We start from the raw sequence: 21,974 nt of genomic DNA on the forward strand, positions 1-21,974 counted from the left end.
TCCACCGGCAAGCCGATGCCTAGGTCCTATGTTGATAAAATCCGGCCCGCATCTCTGTATGCTCAGGCTTCCACCAATACCAATGGAGTTGCTAATGCTGGCCAGATGGGACGGGCCGCAATAGCTTTGGACTTCCCGTCAAAGCATGTCAAGGCGTTCTTCACCGTGTTTGCAGCCAGCATGTCGCACCGGAATCACTGCCTCTTGGTCACTATGGCTGAGTCGTTTTGCACTCTGAAAGTGGGGTACATGTGAAATCAAAGATGTTTGGCTGAGCGTCTGGTTCGTGTAACCCAGTGGCGTTCGTGGCGATACTGCATCCGCAATCTAGGGCAACAGATTTGGAAGGGCCTAACTGCGTACATGCGCGATAATTGTGAAGCAACATCCGATTTGCATGTAAACAAAGCGTTGTGGACGCTGGAAAGGATGGTGTCGGCAACCATCTATCAGCCCTTCACCGGTGCAAATTCGCTGGCCGAGCCTCGTCGTACCAGGTAACATTCTATTTAGACACAACAAGAAAGGCTGAGAAGCCTTTCTTGGGGGAAGTGGTAGCTCCACAGACCGGTCAGATACATGTCAGCTGCGGACTGTGAATCCATCATTAGAAACACCCTTTCGTCGCCGCCTAATATTCCCCATTCTTGCGGAAACCAACCCTTGCATGTCAATATCCGATGCCGAGACAGGGTAATGGAATTGGTAGGGTACGCTGCAAGTATCAGCCAGCTCGCAGTATATCTAACCTCGTCTGCTGTCAGCCTGAAGAAGTTATACACTGAGCTGCGAAACGGCGATTCCACTTATCACAGCGATGCGACAAACATTGAACTTCTGCTAAATATATTTCAACGTCTTCGCGACCAGAAGATCGATAACCACGACCCTGTTCTTCCTGTACTGATAGCCATATCCGGACTCGCTACCGAGTTGCTTCATTTACTTCAGCCAAGGAAGAAGTTTGGTATCAACTGGGCCCCTATCATACGCCAGGATAAAATCACCTCAGCGTTCGAATCACTTGACAAGAAGAGGAGAATACTTCACTTATACATCTCCCAAGCGCACCAAGCGGCTCTCATAGATCTCCGGGAGACGATCGACAAATCGAACATGGCGGCCCCTTCGGGAAGCTCCACGGGGAAAGCAACCCAAGGATCACGCTCGGTAACGTTTCTTCATGTAATCCAGTCGAGCAGATTGCTAACACCAATCTAGTTTACGGTTGAAGACGTCGACGTTGATGGTGTGAATTCCATAATGACTGGTCAGCCCAATCAAAATGAACCCTTCGATGATGTCAGCATCAAGAAGATCAAAGTAGTTGGTGCGAACCAATCAGGAATTGGAGAGCGAGCGCCTGCCGACTGGAACAAACTCCAAGAGAATCTCCTCGAGCAGAAACGTCTCGCGCACGATGCCACACAACCTCCCACAGTTCCTGGCGCTACCACTCGAGTACCCACCGCCAATGTGGTCCCTCTCGTACCAAATGCTAACATAACGCCTCCTGTGCCTAACGCCAATGCGAGACCTCCCGTACTTGCCGCTGAACACGTCGCTGAAGTGGCATACGGCCAGCATCAAGAGGCAGGCGATTCGAACATGGAGTATCGTGGTAGCAACGACGCGTACGACAACGACAGCGCAGTATCTGTGACAGACCCACAAGAAGAGCGTTCATCGACACAGCGCAAATCCAGCAAGCATGTCCACAATTGAGGTGTTATAACGGTGGAGAAGCTAGGTGATAAGCTTGTATGAAGACGTCCAAAGGACAAAGAAGACCCACAAACTGAGTCAAGCGGCACACAACACATGAATAGAGGAGAGAGGAATGGCCTACATCACTGCGTACCTTTTACGTGTAGGATTTTTCGGATTGGGCATCGCGGTGATTCTGTGTTTACGGTCTGTGGTTCGGCATTTGTCCGACTCACACATTGAGGCGATGGCGCGGACCCACACACACACACATCACGACTGAGTCACTTTTCTTGTCCTACAATGTCCAATGATTGAAGCTTCTTAGTTTCCCTTCAGTTCCTTCTTACGACGTCGAGATTGCTGGGTTGAGTTTGGCCTTTCGTTGGTCATGGTTGTAGTACATCCGCGCATATGGCGTAGTTCACCTTCGTTGGATATTTCTCCTCACAGTTAGCATATAAACTACATGCGAACGAATGTTGACTTTTGCTTATGAGACCAACACCCATTTTAGTGCATTTTCTCTTCTATGCCTGCTCTACCAGGATTAGTGCGGAACCGTGACACATGCGCCTCACGCAAGGAATAAACTAGACAGACGTAAACATGTCTTTCACTATGATGCAGTCTACAATAGACTTGAGAGGAGTATTATATACATAAGTATATAGTCTAGATACCTATATTAGTACTAAATATTCTACACTTCTGAGTTGTGCCAATGTAGACTGTAGGGTAGTGGAAGATTTATCGTACCTGTTTAGTTTCTTTCTTGCATAGGGTGCGTCCACGAGGGCCTAGACGAAACCGAAATGTAGCAGAAACCTTCTAGAAGCAAGGCAAGCGATAACAGATCTGCGTAACCAGGTACGTGGGCAAAGACTCGGATGCACCGGAGCTGCATGTCAGCAATCGTGAGGCTCTCCATGCTGATAAACCCCCTCATGAGCACTCAACTTTCAAACTCAATCCTTCGGTGCCATACCACCGCACTGTACCCAACAGAACGGTAAAAACTATCGCGGTAAAATGTCATGGATAGCGGGCCGAAGGGCAGAATGCAAGATGGAACACGAGTGCCGAAACGCAACATTTGAGTCGCATGGTGTGGTCAGACAAGGCTGAAGCGGCTCGTGCAACTTTCCACGAACGGAAGGCCAGCAGCGATATTGCGCATGATCGGGCGCAGGGCTTGGCTAGCTGAGTAGGATCGCGATAAATGGCGTTGGGGCCTCGGCCAAGAGTCCTTTTCCTAGGATAAAAGTAAGGTAAGCGGGTCGTGCGTAGATACTCACTAAAAGAAGGCCCTCCTCAAAGCATGGTGAGAGAGTTCATTGGGGTTACTTTAGTCAACTAATTAAGATGTTGTATTTTGCGTTCCAATTCGTGTTGTTGCATAGGGGCAGCGCCTTTGTCTGTGCTGTAGATGAGACCGTGCTTACAGGGGCTTCCGCGCACCTGTTATCCCCGAACAATATTCACGCCCATCTCCCGCGGACGCGTCAAAAGGTAACACACCAATAGGCGCACGCGATGATTTTTTGTGCGGCCGTGCGCAGAGGCGTTCTGTAGTTCAGCTGGATTGGGGACAGGCGGGCCATTGTCGTGCGCTCGGATAGCCCGATGTTTGAAGCTTGCGTGAGATTGAACGTAGAGTGTTCAGAGCGTATCATGTTAGGGATATTCAGTACTTCGCTTCGTAACGGAGGTTTTGAAGCCGAAGGGAGCCTGGTTAGGAGAACCTGGTGCTGACGATCCCGAGGTCTTTTCCTGGGGAATATTCCGGAGCTAGTGCAGATCAGATAGCAGTCAGATTCATCAACACCGCGGTTGTGCCGCGACATGGGACGTAGACTCAACGAGGGCAACGACATGGGGCCGTTGACAAGATCGCGGCATGCTTGATATGAATGTGTAATCAACCGGCCTGTTTCCACAAGCTCCCGCAAGCCTCCCAGAGGCTCCCACCAACCAAAATCAGAGTTTAGACGATCACATTAACCGAAAGAACCAAAAGGAAGGGCTCCTCGTGGCCCCGCCGAAGCCACTGACCCCATCCATTGGTGCCTAGACTTCTCGAGACTCAAAATACAGTAATGCCGTGCCGCAGGTCGGTCTTAGGGTCGGTCATATGCGTGATCGCATGCCTGTCAGATGACGCGCGGTCGGATTGTTCTCCTCTTCCAGACAGATGAAGAGTTTGGTGTCGACTGAGGTCGATATGCAGAGCACTATAACACGCAGCGACTACGGAGCAATAGACGAAAAGATGGCAGACGAAGACGCAATAGAAGTCTTTGTCTTCTAGAGCATTCCCCGCGGCGGCTATACCACGTTTCGCATAGAAATCGCTGTAACGCTTGCAGGCTAGCAACCGTCTTTCCACGCTGCGACTAGGGTCGTGGATGCTACGAGCGACACTAACGTTAATCGGTAAAGACTGGGGTCATCGCTCTTGCATTCTCCCCAGCTTATAGTGGATCCTAGATTACAAAGGTCCTTGTCGTGTGTTGGTGGGTCCTCTCAGCATGCTGGGACCCTTGGGTCAATCGTACATCATCGTCGCTTGCCCCCAGAAAGTGCCCTAAGATCTACTCTGTGCCTGCGCCGGTGCTAGGTTGAACGCCATATTTTTTTTTGCTTTATTTCGCCTACGATATTTTTATGATTTCTGGCACGATATGATAGTTGTGGACAGCCACAGGAGTCTTTCTTTTTAGGTGTATCCTATATACTCGTCGAAACATTGCTGGATCAATAGTTCACCCTCAGGATGCTAGAACCACTGGACCCGGAGTCGGCCTCTTTTGTACTACCGGAGCATATTCACCCGTGGCTGCGCTCAGTCGTCGTTCTAGGATTCATCAGCTTCTTCGCATCGGTGTCACTACTATTCCTACTCACTTACAAACTGGTATCCTGGCAACTACGGTCGAAGCGAAGCAACCAGTTTGTCATTCTGATTTTCAATCTTCTCTGGGCGGACATCCAACAGGCACTCGCCTTCCTACTAAACGTTGAATGGCTGCGACTGGGATCCGTCGAGGTAAAAAATCCGGTATGTTTTGCGCAGGGCTGGCTGGTATCTACGGGTGATTTGGGAAGCGGAGTCTGGTGCTTTGTCATTGGATTACACACCTTTGCTTCAGTCATTCTGGATTTCCGTCTGAAGCCATGGAGCTTCTACACTTGCATCTTGCTACTCTGGGCCTTCATCCTAGGGGTATCTTCTATCCCCCTTGGTATGTACGGAGAGAGCATCTACGTACGATCTGGAGTATGGTGTTGGATCCATCATGACCTTGAGGATCTCCGACTTTGGACACACTACATTTGGATCTTCGTCTTGTAAGCTCTCGTGAACCCTCAAATGCATCGCAATCTAACACTTACCGCAGTGAGTTCGGCAACGTCCTAATTTACGCCATAATCTACACGATCCTGTCAGTCCGAATTCGCTCCGGCTACTACACGACCGAAGAAGCTAAGCGCGTACGCTCCATCGCAAACCTCATGGTCGTTTACCCGCTCGTCTACGTTGTCTGCACTATCCCCCTAGCCTCTGCGCGAATGGCGTCGATGTCCGGCAACCCACCCTCGCTTGCTCGTCTTTGCCTCTCGGGAGCCATGATCGTCTCCAATGGCTGGCTTGATGTACTTCTCTATACCTGCACTCGACGCATCATGATCTTTTCTGACGAGCCACCCTCCGACGGAGATGGTATGGATACGTTTGCCGCGTTCTGGATCGAGAAGCCTAAGCGCTTTGGAGGCGAATGCACAATCGAAGCGATGAACACACACACAAGGGGTCGACGATCAAAGAGCAGGGTAACACTTCCATCAGGAGGCGAAAGCTCAGACGATCTTTGTGGGTTCGGTTCGAAAGACATCAAGTTGGTCACTACAACAAGGGTCATAAGCGAGCCGGCACAACCAGAGGATTTTGAAGAGTTGGAGGCCGAGGCACGCATAACGCGACCTCGCACACCGACCACAAGATGGAGCCAGGATACATCTGGTACAAACGAAAGTCGCAATCTGAGTTTGAAAGAGCTGGCAATACCCCATGTTGCGCACTGAGAGGCTGCTTGAAATCTGAACGACAATCTATCATCACGACATGTATTGGCCATCTACATATACATAAGATGCAGGCCAACAACCCAAGGTTCTGCACATACTAAGGTAGCCCTAGAGATACAGCAGGAGGCCCTTGCAAGCACGATATATGCAAACGCAGGATATTCGCCCTGTGACGTTGCAAAAACAGGATGCCTTCGAGGCAATACAGTACAAAAGTAACGGCCTCAACTCAACGTGCTGTCACTGTTACAGCGCGACATGAATAGGAAGGAAAGGCTTCGCTCACGCAAATAGACTCAATAGACGAGCATGATGAATACATTTTTAGACTAATGCGCTTTTATATTCATTCGACCCCCTCCTTCATCCTGCAGTCACTATTTGTGAGATATACTGATCATATTACTATCCAGCTCAGTGACCAGTGGACGTCCCATTCGCCAAGAAGGCAGCCATCCTCGCCCCAAACTCCAGAGTGTACGCCGAATCGACAAACTCATCGAAGTATCTAACCTTCGTACCGTCCTCTGTAAGCGTCAGGATAAGTGCGTACTCATTCCCGTACGGCCCGATCGGCGTCTGAGCCGTACTCCGCGCATGTATGATACATGTGTGCGTCTCAGGGTCATGCGTCTCTTGGAAGACAGTGGCCTGTACCCAAGTTAGTCAATCATCTAGCCCTATCTTTGGAAGACAATGTTACATACCGTAAAGTTAATGTACCTAGAATTTGGGTATTCGAAGTCAGTATGTGTCTCATATGTAGTTCATACAAGGTCGACTTACAGAGGCTCTATGGACTTGAAATATGCGCGGTACTCGTCGTTGCTCTTGGGTGCACGGTTGAGAGTGGTGGGTAGGACTTGTTGCTTACAGTCTGGGGTTCGGTATCCGAGGATCCTTTCGATGTCCCAGGCGTTGTATGCATCAATAACCTCTTTGGCGACGATTTTCTGGGCTTCGAGACTGTGTATTTATCAGGATGATGTATAAGATGAGATGGAATTTTCTTAAGCACCAGTCATAGTTGGTAGCTGAAACTTACTTGGCCTGAGGAATGACTTCGGCATTGACGAGACATTTGTTCAAGTTCAAGCCTATCCAGATATCGCTGGTGGCTAACGCTTCGGGGCTCGGGACAGGCGAGGCAGTAGCAAGGACGTACATGGTCGCGGTGAGAATAGTAGAGGTCTTCATGATGGCGAATAGGCTTGAGTGTGTAAGTCTGGTGTGGATTTGTGCTAAGATGTGTGTAGGATACAACGTATTGTGTGTGATGAACCAGAGTTCAAATACTCTCGATAAATCATTACCGAAACACATCATTTACAATCCTCAGAACGTCAATACTTATTGAGGCGCGACGGTACCATGATCTTAGTGTCGAAGGAATGGAGTACCTGTCTTGCTAACCACTTTCGAGCATCCCGGCATCCGTCTCGCATTGTCAAGAAGAGGTAACAATAAGACGGCTACGAAAGGGTGACCCTTCTCCGATCAACTTCCTGTATAAAGCCCGACGATCGCACGTGGTTTGAAGGTCGGAAGCCTGAAAGAGAGAAGGAATTGCCTTTCGAAGGCTTTGGACGGGAAGTAGTTGCCATGTATGTATTCACCACATGTTGGGCAGCAAGGAAACTTGCCGTCGAGAACTGAATGAAGGATAGTGGACAAGCTGGCGCAGTTCATGAGGCGAAATTCAACATAAGCGGATCGCAGAGGACCTATCAAGGGAGGAATGACGCGACATTGTCGTGGCTGGTAATGACTCTATCGTGTACGAAGAAACTCGTTTGCACTAGACAAAGCCTGCCCTAAAGATATTGGCAGTGTTCTAGCCTGGAAGCTTGGAAGATGAAATATAATGTATTGTTTCGCTTGAAGTGCTTGTTACAGCTCATAAGAAAGATAAGTTTCGTAGGCATTAGTTCTTGGATGTTTCGTGCATCTCGTTTCCTGACATCAAGACTGATAGTCCCTCCTCCTTGTCCTTATTCGTCCCCTCCTCCGGTGGATATGTACAGGTTTCCTCGTAGCGTCAAGGTCGCCTTGCGTGGATTACCAGGTCAGACCAACGTGCTCAGATTGTGAGCCAGAATGTTATGAATCCGCAACGAGCGGCTCTCGTAGGAAGGACTAATCCAGCCGTGTCAGCCAAATACAAGAGTAGCTTATGCCTTGGCCGACCGCTTGGACTAAATTATAAGCACAGCGATTTTGTCGACGGACCGAGACTGAGTCTCGAACTGTGCGGGCCTATTGAGCACCCGAAGCCTGAGTGAAGTGGGCATAGAGGGAATTCATCCTCCATGCTCAGCTCACATGCTTACCCATTCCATCCAGGCCTGGAGAAAACCCAACCTGCCCTGCCTCATGTGCTCCGCAAACTCTTCGAAGTTGATGAGACCGCTTCCCTTCCGTTCATTGATCTCCTGCTCGACAGCCTCAAGACTGGCTAGCATGATGAGGTGAAGACCCGACCTCGGATCCATAGCGAGCTGGCGGATCGAGCGTTGTAACGGCTTAAGTTGATTCGTCTCAGTGTAATGTGGATTCGTGGAATGATTGATCTGATTACGCGCGCACATAAACGTGTCAACGCCTTCTGAGTTGTGAATGAAAAGATAGTGGATTTCTGGGTTGTCGGTGTACCATCGCCAATTGATCGTGTAAGGGTCCTCTGCTTCTTGATGTGCCGTCGAAGACTCGAGTTGGGAAGCCTCCTCAGGAGAATTCATAGCTTCGGGTGCTAGAGAACCTGTCTCGCCAACATCTCTTCGCTCTGGGTTATGTTCCAGGCCGTCGTGGCCTGGGGTCACAAAGAAACAACGCTCTAGGACCATATCTTCGTCTGAAGATAGTGAGGATGTATCGGTATCGGAAGCTACACTGGTGGTTGAGGAGCTATTGGAGACAGTCCGTAACATTGTTGTTGAAGGATGATCGGATGAGTTTGGTCGGAATTGAGGCATGGTAGGGTCTCTGTATGAACCAGCCAGACTTCCATTTACAGCGGGCGGTGCCAGCCATCCCTTGTTGTGTACACAGTCCATGACAGCATTGAGAACCTCTCTTCGAAGCTGGGATCTGACCAACAACGTGTTCCACATCGTCATGTTGTCGACGTTTGTGTTTCTGGATGTTTTCACGGTTTGGAGCACTTTCTCTTCAACGGTGTCGTAGACCTCTTGGACCACTGCGCATGCCTCTTGTTCAGTACATGGTTTGCCATCGGTAGGGTTGCGAAACAGGTTTCTGGCGTCTGGGCGTCTATTGTTGAGCGTCCTGCAGAATTTGTCGATCATGCATTTCGAGAATCGAAAAACGCCAACCTGTACAATAGCTTCAACAGCAGCCTTACCCTCCGTGAAGTGATGCATGGTCAGGTCATCGATAGCGGCTGCCTTCGCTCGACGCTCGCTGCGCTTCTCATGTGCGTCCATGGCCATATCCTCTTTCTCCAGGAAAAGTGGGTTGAGTAACTCGTTGAATCCTTGTTGCGTAACCTGATATAACACCTCTTTGCCAAGGTCCTGCTCAGGCTCGGGTATTTCATAACCACCCCATCGCTCTCCGACCGGCCTGGACGATGAGGCATTTGAGCGTGTGTCGATTTCCACGTCATCTTGGAAGCGAACTCTTGACGATGATCGCGAGCTCCTGTTGCGGGCCCAGTCCTCATTTGTGTCTGCGACTTCAGCAGTATCATTCGCCTCATTGACGGCCCCCAGCTCATCAGCGGCTAACTCCTCAAAACCTTCGGGCCGTGATAAACCCTCTTCTTCGTCAATGTAGTATTGTCTGCGAGCCCATCTTTGAGTGACAATGTTGGCCTGTTGTTCATCCGGCGTTCGTGGTGAATACGTGGGTGCGATATGATGGATACCTGTTGTTCCTATTATTTCAGCCCGATCTGCCACGTCGCTGTTCTGTTCAAGCAGCGGCAGTGTCGTTGTCGCGTCTTCTTCCCGCTTCTGCCTTAGGCGAGAGTTGCTCGTGTTGGATGCAGCCATACTGCGGGGCGGAAATGCAGAGCCCAGTGGCTGGCTAGAGCGTATCGTATCTAGAGCTGCCCGCACAGTCACTTCATCGGACAGCTCCGAAATGTAGTTCCTTGTAGCCTCCTTTTCGATCGCATAATATGCCCTGAATATGCGCAGTATGTCCTTGCGCGATATGTAACCGTCTCCGTCGATGTCGTATCCGTTAAAAACTATTCTAGCCTTGACATCGACATCGGTGTCGTGCATGCCATCAAGCCCTTTGACCCACTCGTCAAAACCGATGAGCCCATTCTTGTCCGTGTCATAGTATGCGAAGATGCGATCGTAGACGAGGTTCGGTGCAGCGACGAAGCCGTTATAGCGAGGGACGAATGCGTGATTGAAGTTGCGTCGATCTATGGCCCATCCTACTCCCGTGATGTCAGCTGCCCACTCGGCCCCTGCGAGACAAGTGAACTGATCCCACAACGCCTCGATCTCTTCAGCTTCCATATTAGTCTCGGCTACGAGGCGTCTCTTGAGTGCTGGGTCGATTGAAGGGCTCATCATATGAGGCTTGCCAGGGTATAGGGACTCTTGCTTCTGTAGGCTCAGGTATGGGGCAGGCACGCGAATTTTATAGAAGATATGGTTCTTGTAATGCGAGTTGGTTGCTTCGCAGTTGGAGCACAGGTCGAAGTCTGGACAGTTTGCGCAGTGCCACCTGGTTCCCCGAATGGGCTTCTCATCGCAGCCGTTGCACGTGATGCCACGATGTATGACACCTTCCAGCCTCGCACGATCTTCCGCAATGTGATATAGAGTGCGCTGAAGTGTCTGGCCCTCCGGGTCGATAGCATCATCCGCGTCCTCGTCGCTCCCCAACGACAGATCTGTAGCTGCGACGCTCTCAGCATCATCGAGAGCAGGGTTGTCGCTAGGAGGGAATATCTGCGCATGCCTTGCCACGGCGCGGGCTAGTGCAGCACGATCCAATGCTATGTTGTTCGGATTGCGGTGATTTAGCCAGATTCCGACGTTGTCCGCCTGTGATGGAGACAGAGCCCGATCTGGGTAGAGTACGACTAGCAGTCGATCGAAGAACTCGTTGTATAGGCTTCGGGTGGCGTTTCCTATCGTCTCATCATCGGCGTCTGGCTGCACACCCAGGATGATGTCACGCAACTCGGTTGGCGTGATAAGATTACGAGGGTCGAGGGGTACTTCGGTACCGAGTAAATCGTATCGCCCCAAAAATGGTATGTCGCGCTCGTTCAGTGGAAGGGTGGGTGCCGGTGGTGGTTCTCGTGGGCGCCGTCTGCGTACCGCATTGCTGCGCTGGAGGCCATCGCCAAGGCCAGGACTTTGGATAGTGTTGTAGATGAGATATGCCGCGTATCCAGCCGATACACCGGTGAGGAATAATATAGCGGGCGTATAGCGGGACACGGTAGAGGGTGTTGACGCCGTCATGCTAGAACGGTCTCAGACGAGCGGTGGCTGGTAAGTCCTTAGTGGAGGTATAATGGAATAGGCGTTGAGTAAAACATGGCAGGTAGATTCCTACCAAGAGTACCCCAATCACCCGTTTGACGTCTTCATGGCTCGGAGGGAACGGTCAAACGCGCTCTGACCAAAGTGGGAGCAACCCGTAGACCTTGTTGCCCGCACTGCGACAATCGCGGCTGACTCAGCATCAGCTCACGGACTTCCGAAGCTTCGCATTGGACGGAAGACCTTCACAAAAGAAACATAGCAAGAGTGCTTTGAACATCGTCGCTCTGTATTACCAATTGATTATCTGCTTTACCACGCGGCATGACCGCCGTCCATTCTCAGATCCGCTCCAGTCATAAAAGAACTTGCGTCGCTCAGCAAGAACACCGCTGCACCACGGTATTCCTCAGGCTTTGATAAACGACCCAACATGTTTTGTGTGGGCCAGGTCTCTCTTCGCTCTGGGTACTTCTTAAAGAGTTCCTCCACCATCGCAGTCACAATGTATCCTGGCGAGATGGTGTTGACGCGAATGTTGTGCTCGCCCCATTCCGATGCTAGGTTGCGGGCGAGTTGCATTACACCAGCTTTTGACGCGTTGTATGCGGAGCAGATGAGGCCCTGTTGACTTGGTTAGTATGATACGTGGTAAGGAGTCGAGATGGTCGTACCCTGTTTGCAACTGTGCCAGACATGCTCGCGATGAGCACGATACTTCCGCCATTTCCAAACTTGATCATTTGCTTCGCAGCTGCTTGTGCAGTCATCATAACCCCAGTAATGTTGACCTCGAACATGCGGTTCGCATCCTCAGCAGTGTACTCCAGCGCAGTTGTCTCTTGTTGGATGCCAGCAGCAGCGATCAATCCATCAAGTCTGCCCTCCTTGTTTGCGATTTCCTCCACAATCTCGTGAAGCTTTTTTACATCTCGTACGTCTATTTGGCGGTATTCGAGCGAGGTTCCGAGTTCATTCTTTGCTTTCTCAGCAATCGGCGCAAAGTCTGGTGAGGGTTCCTCAAGTCTATCAAGTGCGTACACTGTGGGCACATGTTATTTGACAAAGCTCTTGACTGTCTAGCTATCTAGAAGGACATACCTCGTGCGCCAGCTTCCAGCAATGCTTCGGCTTGTGTCAAACCGAGTCCTCGAGCAGCACCCGACACCAATACTACCTTCCCCGCAAGGCTGAATTCTGGCAGTCCTTGCGTCTTTTGCATGGTTTGGATCATTTGGATTCGGTGAATCAAGACAAGAGACAAAGATTATAGAGGTCAGGGTATGCGCAGACAACGTCGCTCAAAGATGAGTATTTATACACAGAGAAGGAATGCGAGATCGGTTCGTAAATTCGACGCAAGCTGGGGCCAATGTGGATTCTTAAACCGGCTCCAGGCGGAGATTCTGGTCACCGGACTTTCTTGGAGTAGGCCTGGCCTCGGACTGTCCTCCTCCATTGCATGCATGGCACGATTGTGGAAGACTCCAATACTCTGGTTTGCGGGGAAGCATACCGGCATCTTCGGTGGGTTGCCTGATTGGGCATACCGAAAGGCCCCCGCGGGAATCTCAAGTTCACACTTTTTGGATCGTCACCCACGTCGACCATGCGTGGCTTGAACCAAGAGCCAGTAAGGTGTTCGGCCTCGAGACGATTGTGTTCGGCTCGGCTTCGGAGTATACAAACCTATTACAGCCGTAAAGTTTGAGATACGTGTTATGAGTACTCTGCCCAAGTCAGCCAAAAACGTATCACCAATTCCCCGAGACATCTATCAAGACGACAGTGGCTCGATACCATATGAAATTACCCTCAGAAAGCTGCAGTGGCATGGGCTCTTAGATAATTTCGTTATACATAAATGCTTTGAGAAGGCTATGAACGGTTGCATGTACGTCTGAGAAAGTATGAAAGCATCCAACAGATAACCTTAAGATTTGATGGAATGTACGAAAGAGCCACTGCTTACGTGCACCCAACACACTATCAGCTCTTGACTAATGCCTACGCAACTGTCCTGATTATTAGCATCCTGACAGCATCATCTTGACTCAACATGCGACAGCCTCACCAACTGCGCCCTCTCTTATCGCATAAAACGCCCGAGGCCTGATCGCTCAGCAATCGCCTTGGAGACCGCTCAGGACACAATTACGCGATCACGCGATGGTACATTGCCTGAGGTTTTGGTTGACGTTGCGCGATTAGAAGGCACAGCTAAGCCCCCAGCGTATCTAGGTACGGCACAGTTCTGTGTCGCGAAGCGCCGTCCAACGACCTTGACAGTACGATTGAAACGTCAGATATCGAGAGCAGAAGCCAGTATACGGCACTGAAATGGTAGACGTCGTGGGCGGAACCGTCAAAGTGATTTCACCATGTTTGGAGGTCCCGTCCGTTCTGCGTTTGAAAAGGGTGCTGTCGTGAGTCTCAGGCATGCTGGTCGGCCCAAGCGACTCCCGTACTGCAAGCATCGTCATTATCATCAAACTGAACCAAAAGAAGCTCTTTCCATCCACCAAAATATCCCATTGTATCTAACAAACAAAGTGACAAAGAAAGAACATTACCTTAGACGCTCAATGCTGTGCGCTTACCTGACTACAGCGCCTCCCTCGCACAGACACCAAGAACCGCCCGGCGAGGCTGCCGGCTGCCCCCAAGGCCCAACGCGTGGGGCAGTGCATGCACATAATCAGCAGAGCCAGCAAAGCCAGCATCCAACGAAAGAGACAAGATGAAACGCGTCTAGACGCCAAAGGAAGGCACAGGCAGAAATGTCTCTCTCAGGTATATTGAGGCGCTGTTCGAATGCATGGAAACCTTGGATTTGTGAATGTCGTGTGAGAGTGCTGCGCCTTAGGGCCAGGTTGTGTATGTGGGCTGGCCTGATCGACTGAGGGAGGGGGTTAAGAAATGGGATATGTAGTAGGTGGGTTCGTGCTTCGAGACCATATTCCGTATACACATCCATCATCTGGTCCTTCCTTGTACTGTACGTACAGCATACATCACAACACATCTCGTACAAACAACCCAATGGCGCCACATCACCTTACCCTAAACTCGCCGCCTTCCCTCTCGAAGCGCTCTGAATACTGCGAAAATACCTATGACTCCTCCTGCACAACCCATCGCATAATCCTCCTCGTCATCATCGTCTTCGTTGGTGCCTTTGTCAGCGTCGTCCTCAGCTTAGTGTATGTACAAAGCCGCAGTCGTAGACGCGTTCGAGAGCGCGCCTTGCGCGTAAACGGCGGGCTGAGAAGTGGGCTCAGAGTATTGAGGACTGAAGATGGAGTGGCGACGGTGAGACTACCGTCAGGGAGGTTAATTGGGGGAAAGGGAGAGGGTTGGGATGGGAGAGGTGCTTTTGAGGCGCCGCCGCCGTATATGCCTAGGATGCCTGAAGCTGCTAGAGTCGGTCGTTGAGGGTGGTGGATGAAGACGTATGAGAGAACACGTCCACTGTTCTTAGGAGGTCGACTGCGGAGACGCCTGTGGGCCTCTGTTGAATCCGCCTACTCATCGCATGACTACTTTCCGGAAGCAGAGTGGGATTTGCGCCCACACCCACCAACAACTATCAAACGCCGCACGGAGCCGACGGCTCCAATGGTTCCACGATCGCTACCAGGACGAGGGTTCCGAAATAATTGAAGTGATCGCGCACGAGACCTGCCGTCGACCAGTTAGTGCATATAGCGGCAGCTATGCGGGTATGGCAACGAAGCCTAAGATACGGCTGGCTGCAGCAGGAGGCTATGAGAGTATAGATGCCAGAGACCTGAAGCTGCGTTGAGACGGAAACGGAAAGATCATAGCACTTCCTACGTTTGGTTCACCTATATCAAACCCTAGATTTCCAATATCACCATGAAAATTTCCCATCGAAGAAAGAAGGAACGCCAATCTCTGCCAATCCCCTCTCGCTATATAGATGACCATCCTTGGCTATTCAATTCGGTCTTCTTTTTATCAAGCACCCTGCAAGCCAAGACCTACTCCATCTCCGTTGCCCATAGCGCCATCGTCTCTGCTTCTGTCTCTTCCTCTGCCCATTTCCCTGATCCTGCGACCCTCCATAAGGCCCCTCAGTCCCCGCTTCTGCAGTCCCACTACCGCACTCATTTCTCCGTTCCATATTTCTCGGTCTTCAATGCCACTTCCGTCCCCCAAACCGCTATCAGACGCCGAAGCTGATGTAGCTTCAGACGCAGCCGAGCTGACTTCATCGTCATGGTTTCGATCTACATCCGTGTTGACGCGAAGTGCACGTAGGCCGGCATCCAGACTTCGTTCGACGTCGGCAACTGTAGTATTGTTGCTCGAAACAGAGCTGGAAAAGCCATTTGTTGTTCCATTTGTACCCGAAACACCGTTGACACCCTTGAAGGCGATACCAGAGCCGCCGCCAGCCGCCATGGCCGCAGCGTTGAAAATCGCCGCAGTATTTCTGTTGTCTAATAAGATATGAAGTCGCTCAATGATTGCTTCCAATAAGCCATCGATGTGGTATGGTCGCGCCAGCTGGAGAAGAGAGCAAAGAATCTGCGGCGAGCACAGGGGTGAGTTATGTGGTGGTAGTGATGAGGTGTACAGGAAATGTATAAGCGCTTGAAGTGTGAGATGAGTATGTGGTAAGAACAATGTTCGAGGCCGTTGCGACGGCGAATGTGATGAGGGTTCTGGGGGGCTCAATGAAGAATAAGAGTTCGCTGACACGGCTGTGGCTTCGGATGGCGTTATGGTGTTGGTGGTAAGTGTTGTCGCGTTCGAGTAGGTCGTTCTGATAGATGGTGTGATGGTGATGCTTGAGTTTCTTGATGGATGCATTGTGGCAGTAGGTCGCAAAGTTGCCGCCTCAGCGTTCTCTTTTTCAGCACTTTGAGCACTCTCGCGGAGCAATTGGTTGAAATAAGGGCCCCAGCGTCGAGCAATGATATGGGAGTTTGCGGGTATGCGTTCGCCATGTAAGGCCAGGAAGTCCATGTCCGCGAGTTCTCGCATACCTAAAGCCATCTGACCTAGCTCGGCCGCTGCAGGCAACAATGTGCGACCACCAGCAAGCATGTCAAGTCGATCGTGCTGAGGCGGTGCGCTTACAGAGTTGAAGCCCGACGCAGGCGTCACTTTGCGTGGGTTATCGTAGAGTCCAAATGCCTCAAGTTCAACCACGCACATGTTTGAGAAATTGATGCGCCGGTGATTGTAGTCTTCAACCAAGCTTCTTTTGCGATTGCCAAGGATAACAAAGCTGTTTCGACGGTTCCATAGCACCCCTCTGTTCCAGCTTCCTTGGCTGAAGATATTGCCACCAGCTTCGATTCGTCCCCAACTCAGTGTTCGCAGATCGAGAGCCCAAAGTGCATACTCTTGTTTTGAAGAGGTCAAGAATGTACCGCTTACTACGAAGTGATTGTTAATGACACCTCCATTTGGAAACCGGAGACCTGGTGGCGAGAAGTTGCCATGCATTGGCTTCTCGGAGAGAGTTCCATCGGGATGTCGTACTTGTAGTTCGAGCTTGACATCTAAGAAATTGTAGTTTGAGTATATGAGCATTGATGATTCGCCAGTCTTGTTCGAAATCCGCTCTTCAGATGCTCTTGCTTCGCCGGCCTGCCGTGTCCCTCCACCAATATCACTAGGGTCGATACTGGTGAGAGGCGCAACCACGCTTCGATATGCGCCGCAACTTCTGCCTAACGTGCTTGTTTCCGTCCACTTGAGGCTCCGGAGGTTGAATACACTGATTTGTTCAATGTAGTGGTTTGCGCTGTCCTGACCACCCACGACTAGCATCTCTGCGCCGCCCTCACCATCCAACTGCACACCCAGAGAACCTTGGTTCGGATTCGATGAAGGCGGGTTATGCCGTATGGCTGTTACGGCGGCTGATGTTGAACTGAAAACGGCAGAGCTAGGGAGTATGGTTGCGCAGTGGGCATAGCGACCTTGTGGTGGATCGGTCGTGGCGACATGCATCCAGGTTCTTGTGGGCGCATCGTAGATGTGAACGTCGGACATGACCACCACTTCGGGCTGAGCATCGGCTGGGGCGCCTTGTATCACGGAAGTTGCTTGGTTAGAAGACGGACTTACAGGTGACATGCCTCCATAACAGACGAGCTTCGTGTCACCAAGTGGGCAGACGCTGTGGAAATACCGAGGAGGCGGAATGTCACCTTTGGTATCGACTTTTGTCCAGTGACGCTTGACAAGGTCAAGCTCGTACAAATCCGAAGTAAGCTGCGGTCTCGTCCGGGAAAGTCGACGGCCACCAAATACATATAGTTTATCGCCTAATATCGTAGTGGTGGCGCCTACGAGCGGATGTGGCTCTCTTCCAGTTGTGCGATGTACATTGCAGACTAAACCCGACAATCCTGCCGTTGAGCTTGTCGGTGTAGTTAGACCTGCAAGCATAGCTGGTGACTGAGAGATACCAGGTGTCCGAGTTGACGATGTTGGGGGCCGGTCGGATCCGCCATCTTGACCGTCCTGATGATGCAAACTCGTTTGGCTATCGTTGAAACTCGATGTATAGGGTGCCGATGTTTGAGAATCCAGGGTATTAGTCCGGCTAGCCATGCTGCTCGGGCTTTGTAGAGAAGGGGCAACGTGCTGGGGTCCACCGAGATCAGGAAGTTGCTCGATGGCAGAGGATGAGGATCTCTGTAGAGGTATAGCCCAATTTGGTATCACAATCTCCACATGACGGGACTTGACGCTGATGGATTTGCTCAGAGTTTTGCCGCTTGGCAAGGGAAACCTGGCGTGGCTGGGGCAGCTGCGCGATCGCGGAGAGCTGAAATCAATACTCGTACAGGGGCTTCCGGGTGTTACAATCTGATCATAGACGATGGGCACGTGGCTTAGATTTTATTTGACGGGACGGACTGCGACTGCAGGTCAGTGACGAGAGTGGAGGCTGATCGGATTCGGGTGGCGTTTCCGAGTGGACCCTGCAATATGTGCCGGGAAAAGAACCCGTAGAGTCGATAGAGCGTGTCTTCTTCGATAAGACTTGTCTGATGTTGATTCCTCTTGACTTTTTCCAAAATGACGAAGTGTCGCCTAATGGTTCGGTACTAGCACCGACAGAGGGGTAGAAGAGGCCTAAAGGCAGTGCCATCGTTAGCGACCAGTTTGCAGAATGAGAATGGAGATGCAAAGTAATACTGAAAGAGGAGGAATCGCCTGGTTTTTGAAATGATCCGATGTTACCAGCGGCAGCATATTTCCAATGCAGACATGGCTGCAAGGTATGGACTGCACAGAAATCGCCTTATCCTACGTTGAAAAGCCATCTTGACACTTTAGGGAAAGGCATGTTGCTGCAGTGCGACTTGCTACAGTGGTACGAACAGTAATCTTCAATGACGCAGCGCCTCATGGTAGGACAAGGGAAAATTTCCAGACTTTTTCAAGCACATGGTTTGGAACAGGGTAGCTGAAGATATGAGAAGGGGAAAATGACACGACATGTTGATGTTGACGGCACGCAACAGTGGGCTGAAAATCGATCAGACGAAACAAAAAGAGGGGTGCAGACTTAGAAAAGGAAGACGAGCCTTACTTGAGAGAGAGTGGCCACACACGGGAGCGGGGAAGATGAGATCCAACAGGGCGGTAGACGTATGCAGAGAAGGAAGAGGCGGTAGTAACGCGTGGTCTTGCTGAACTCGCGCGATACAGATGACAGCGAGGTTCGTGTGGAGCGCTCTAAGCTGGATGTGGACTAGGGTCTTGGCAGGAATTGTCAGTCCTAGGCGCGTGCAGCTCGCTAGCAAGGTATTGATGCTGGACGTCTCTAGAGTCAAGGCGACCGTAGCACTTTGATAGCTGAGGACCTTCCGATGGGTGAAACGAGTAGCAGTACAGGCCAGGCGACAGGTGCGGGGCTACGGAGGAGATCCGAAACGAGATGATAGGTCGAGCCTCGAGACTCAAAACCGGTGGGTACCTTGGGGCCACAGGCAACAATTTCAAGCCGCAAAGACGTTGGTGTGCGACACTGAGTCTCGAGGATGCGAGGGCTCTGCACACTTTTGGCTCAGCAAGGCTTGCAAAGAGGATTCATCAACGCAGGAGCACGGTCGCGAAAACAAATTAGCGCAATGAATATCGGGCGACAAATCAACAGTCGTATGTTCAAGATTAGAGGCGTTATTAGCGTAGGAGGCCCGTCTAGATATTCATATCGGATAATCGGTGAAGCTGGAACCGTATAGCTAGCACTCGAGGAGACAGTATTTGGAAGTCACTATGGTTTTTGGTGACTTTTTGGTAGTGCATTGGACTGGACCGAGACGTAGCCTTTCGGCGTCTGGCACCGTCGCTGCTAGTTTCCAATCGGAGCCTGACCATCGGCAGTGCGCTTCAAAGCTGATGGGAAGATTAGCTGACGTTCCGTCATATATTTCGTAGTCCCAACACCGCATATTGAGCAGGCATGCTAGCCGAAGTTTCTCCAGACCGCATCACCCCAAAAACACGAATGATGGTTCGACGCATGACTCGAGTACGTTGTGAAGAAAAGAGGTTGGATGACCTTAGAGCACTCTCGTTGGATTTTGACATCTCGAAACCATTCTTGGTCGTCCGCGCTGTTCTTGAGCTATATCGAAAGCTGTCATCGCATTCAAGGGCATTGCAGCGATATATCGATTGTCCGCCATGGGCCTCAGCCATGAGTGCCTTGGCGTCGCTGATATCGTCGGAAGCCTCTTCGCATAGGTATGATACGCAGACGTAACGCTTCTCGACGCGGTCAGGTAGTGGATGTACTGAACGAACGTGCCTTGGCTGTCAGTTAGCAAGGTGTGATATTGTTCGAATGGTGTGCACTGACTGGTGAGATGCTGAAAAGCCGAGGTATCTCAGTATGAACTTTCACATCCTGGCCACGTGCAAGTGAGCAGTGCAGCTGGATCAGGAATTCCATGCACGTTCTGAATACGGCTGAAGTAAAAGTCAGCGTTATGGAAAGCTTGAATAATGGTAAGATACATATTACTGTAAGTGAAGGTCAGAACAGTATGGCTTCAGGTAGCCCTCGTATGGACAGGACCTTGTTGGCTTCTACTATTATTCCAGGCAAACCTGGAACAATAGGTAAGCCTGGAATGGTAGTAGAAGCAATGCCCAGAGTCTTGGGTGTGGTGTGAACGGGTGTTTGAGCGTCGTTGCTATCTTCGACGATACCGACAATTTCTGGTTTCAGTGTGGGATTGAGTAGGCGATGGGTGTCTTTTGTGGCCCTCTGGCAGCTGTTGGTCGCGGGTTGTATCAGGTCCAATACTTGCAGGTGCATTCTGGTACCGCAGAATCGACCGAGAACGTCTTATGGCAAAGCAACATCGTATGTGTTGCTCTTTAGTGTTTATGTGGGTGAAAGTGCTCCTTCTCTCTCAGTCATGTGTGCGTTTTCCCAGCGGTCACTCTGGCTTCGTCAGCCAAATGCTCTTTCCTTGCACTCTCAATTTCCCCGTTGCTCACTTCTTCATCTTTCTCTTCTCATCTCTTTTTCAACACTGTCAACATCGTCACTGAGCTCTCTCTTGCTTTTCGGGTCACCTAGTCTTCCATCCTTCCACTGTTCAGTACACAAGCATCATGCAGACACCTCGTTATGACCACATACCCCATTCGGGCGTTACCCGACGAAAGAACAGTTTGATGTCGTCTTAAAAGGTATACGGCTCTGCAAAGAGATCACAGCCAAGTCTAACATCAACTTACAGTTCCCTCTTACACCTTGTAGAAATCTCTCACCGTTAGTACCGAAGCTGCGGAGACAAGGCCTACCTCAGCGTTGTCATACTCGAAAGCTGCTTTGTTGGGTCGAGCTTCCAGAGCGAGTCAGGCTCCTACAGCTGCTGCCATCACCAGTCCTGTTCAAGCCCTGGCCACCACGTATACTCCTAGGCCCATCCCAAGTCTCGAGCGACTCACCCTAGGCTTTTCGTCCCCTCCGACCACTAGAAAGATTCTGTGTATACACCACAATACATGGCACAGGAGAGGTGGACCTGCTGTCTGTTCTATTCGCTCTCATTCTACGTGCAGAGCAGCCAGCGGAAGGTAATTATTCGACCTCTTTCCGTTTACGATAAATCACTGATACATCAACAGCATCTTCACGATCCTGACTTGCAAGAACTGCCAACTGCCCTTGTGTAACCGATGCCAGAGGAGGTCGACCGACCATAGTGGCTCCAAGAGTAATGGCAAGAGGCTAGCTGATGATGGGTACGAGGGCAAGTAGCCACGTCCGCATGGTCCACCAGCGCACTCAAAAGCACAGCAGTCCTACTCGGGTACGATGTTCACCGATGGCACCTATGGCTTCTCTCCTGCCGACTATCAGTACCTTGAATCACTTTAAGGAATAACGCTATCGTTTGGGCCCGCCCGCAACCACTCATGTGGTCTTCTTTACGACAAGCTAGGGCGTGTCAGTGTGGTCACCATGGTCTTGTGACCGACACGATGGTCACTTGTCCTTCGCTGCTTTGTGGTAAGGGGTTTCCATTGTCATGATCATGCCATCTTCATTTTCGCATCTAATCATAGACTGGCCCATATATGCCTTATCATTACCCATTTGCGTCCCACATCCATCGCCACAGTATTGGTGAGTCTCCAGGACCATCCCGTCTCGAGGTATCGCTTCGTCGATGTTGGTTGTGT

The 21,974-nt window shown here is 50.8% G+C and overlaps 6 protein-coding genes across 6 annotated transcripts; 2 read left to right on the plus strand and 4 right to left on the minus strand.

The window, feature by feature from the left end:
* Positions 1–696: 696 nt before the first annotated feature.
* ALTATR162_LOCUS8935 (uncharacterized protein) lies at positions 697–1,725 on the plus strand (the record flags this gene model as incomplete). The annotated part of the gene is made up of 2 exons (XM_043316568.1): positions 697–1,170; positions 1,222–1,725. 2 exons carry the CDS (start codon positions 697–699, stop codon positions 1,723–1,725), a joined length of 978 nt encoding a protein of 325 aa, XP_043172503.1.
* Positions 1,726–4,483: 2,758 nt separating this feature from the next.
* On the plus strand, positions 4,484–5,793 carry ALTATR162_LOCUS8936 (uncharacterized protein; the record flags this gene model as incomplete). The annotated part of the gene is made up of 2 exons (XM_043316569.1): positions 4,484–5,058; positions 5,109–5,793. 2 exons carry the CDS (start codon positions 4,484–4,486, stop codon positions 5,791–5,793), a joined length of 1,260 nt encoding a protein of 419 aa, XP_043172504.1.
* Positions 5,794–6,210: 417 nt separating this feature from the next.
* On the minus strand, positions 6,211–6,993 carry ALTATR162_LOCUS8937 (uncharacterized protein; the record flags this gene model as incomplete). Its single annotated transcript, XM_043316570.1, has 4 exons — positions 6,211–6,447; positions 6,504–6,519; positions 6,583–6,762; positions 6,842–6,993. 4 exons carry the CDS (start codon positions 6,991–6,993, stop codon positions 6,211–6,213), a joined length of 585 nt encoding a protein of 194 aa, XP_043172505.1.
* A 1,121-nt stretch (positions 6,994–8,114) lies between these two features.
* ALTATR162_LOCUS8938 (uncharacterized protein) lies at positions 8,115–11,252 on the minus strand (the record flags this gene model as incomplete). Its single annotated transcript, XM_043316571.1, has 1 exon — positions 8,115–11,252. One exon carries the CDS (start codon positions 11,250–11,252, stop codon positions 8,115–8,117), a length of 3,138 nt encoding a protein of 1,045 aa, XP_043172506.1.
* A 333-nt stretch (positions 11,253–11,585) lies between these two features.
* Positions 11,586–12,495, minus strand: ALTATR162_LOCUS8939 (uncharacterized protein; the record flags this gene model as incomplete). Its single annotated transcript, XM_043316572.1, has 3 exons — positions 11,586–11,897; positions 11,948–12,315; positions 12,375–12,495. 3 exons carry the CDS (start codon positions 12,493–12,495, stop codon positions 11,586–11,588), a joined length of 801 nt encoding a protein of 266 aa, XP_043172507.1.
* Positions 12,496–15,254: 2,759 nt separating this feature from the next.
* On the minus strand, positions 15,255–17,870 carry ALTATR162_LOCUS8940 (uncharacterized protein; the record flags this gene model as incomplete). The annotated part of the gene is made up of 1 exon (XM_043316573.1): positions 15,255–17,870. One exon carries the CDS (start codon positions 17,868–17,870, stop codon positions 15,255–15,257), a length of 2,616 nt encoding a protein of 871 aa, XP_043172508.1.
* Positions 17,871–21,974: the final 4,104 nt, after the last annotated feature.

The sequence above is a fragment of the Alternaria atra genome (assembly GCF_907166805.1).
Source record: "Alternaria atra isolate CS162 genome assembly, contig: 29, whole genome shotgun sequence".
In the NCBI taxonomy this organism is placed as follows: domain Eukaryota; kingdom Fungi; phylum Ascomycota; class Dothideomycetes; order Pleosporales; family Pleosporaceae; genus Alternaria; species Alternaria atra.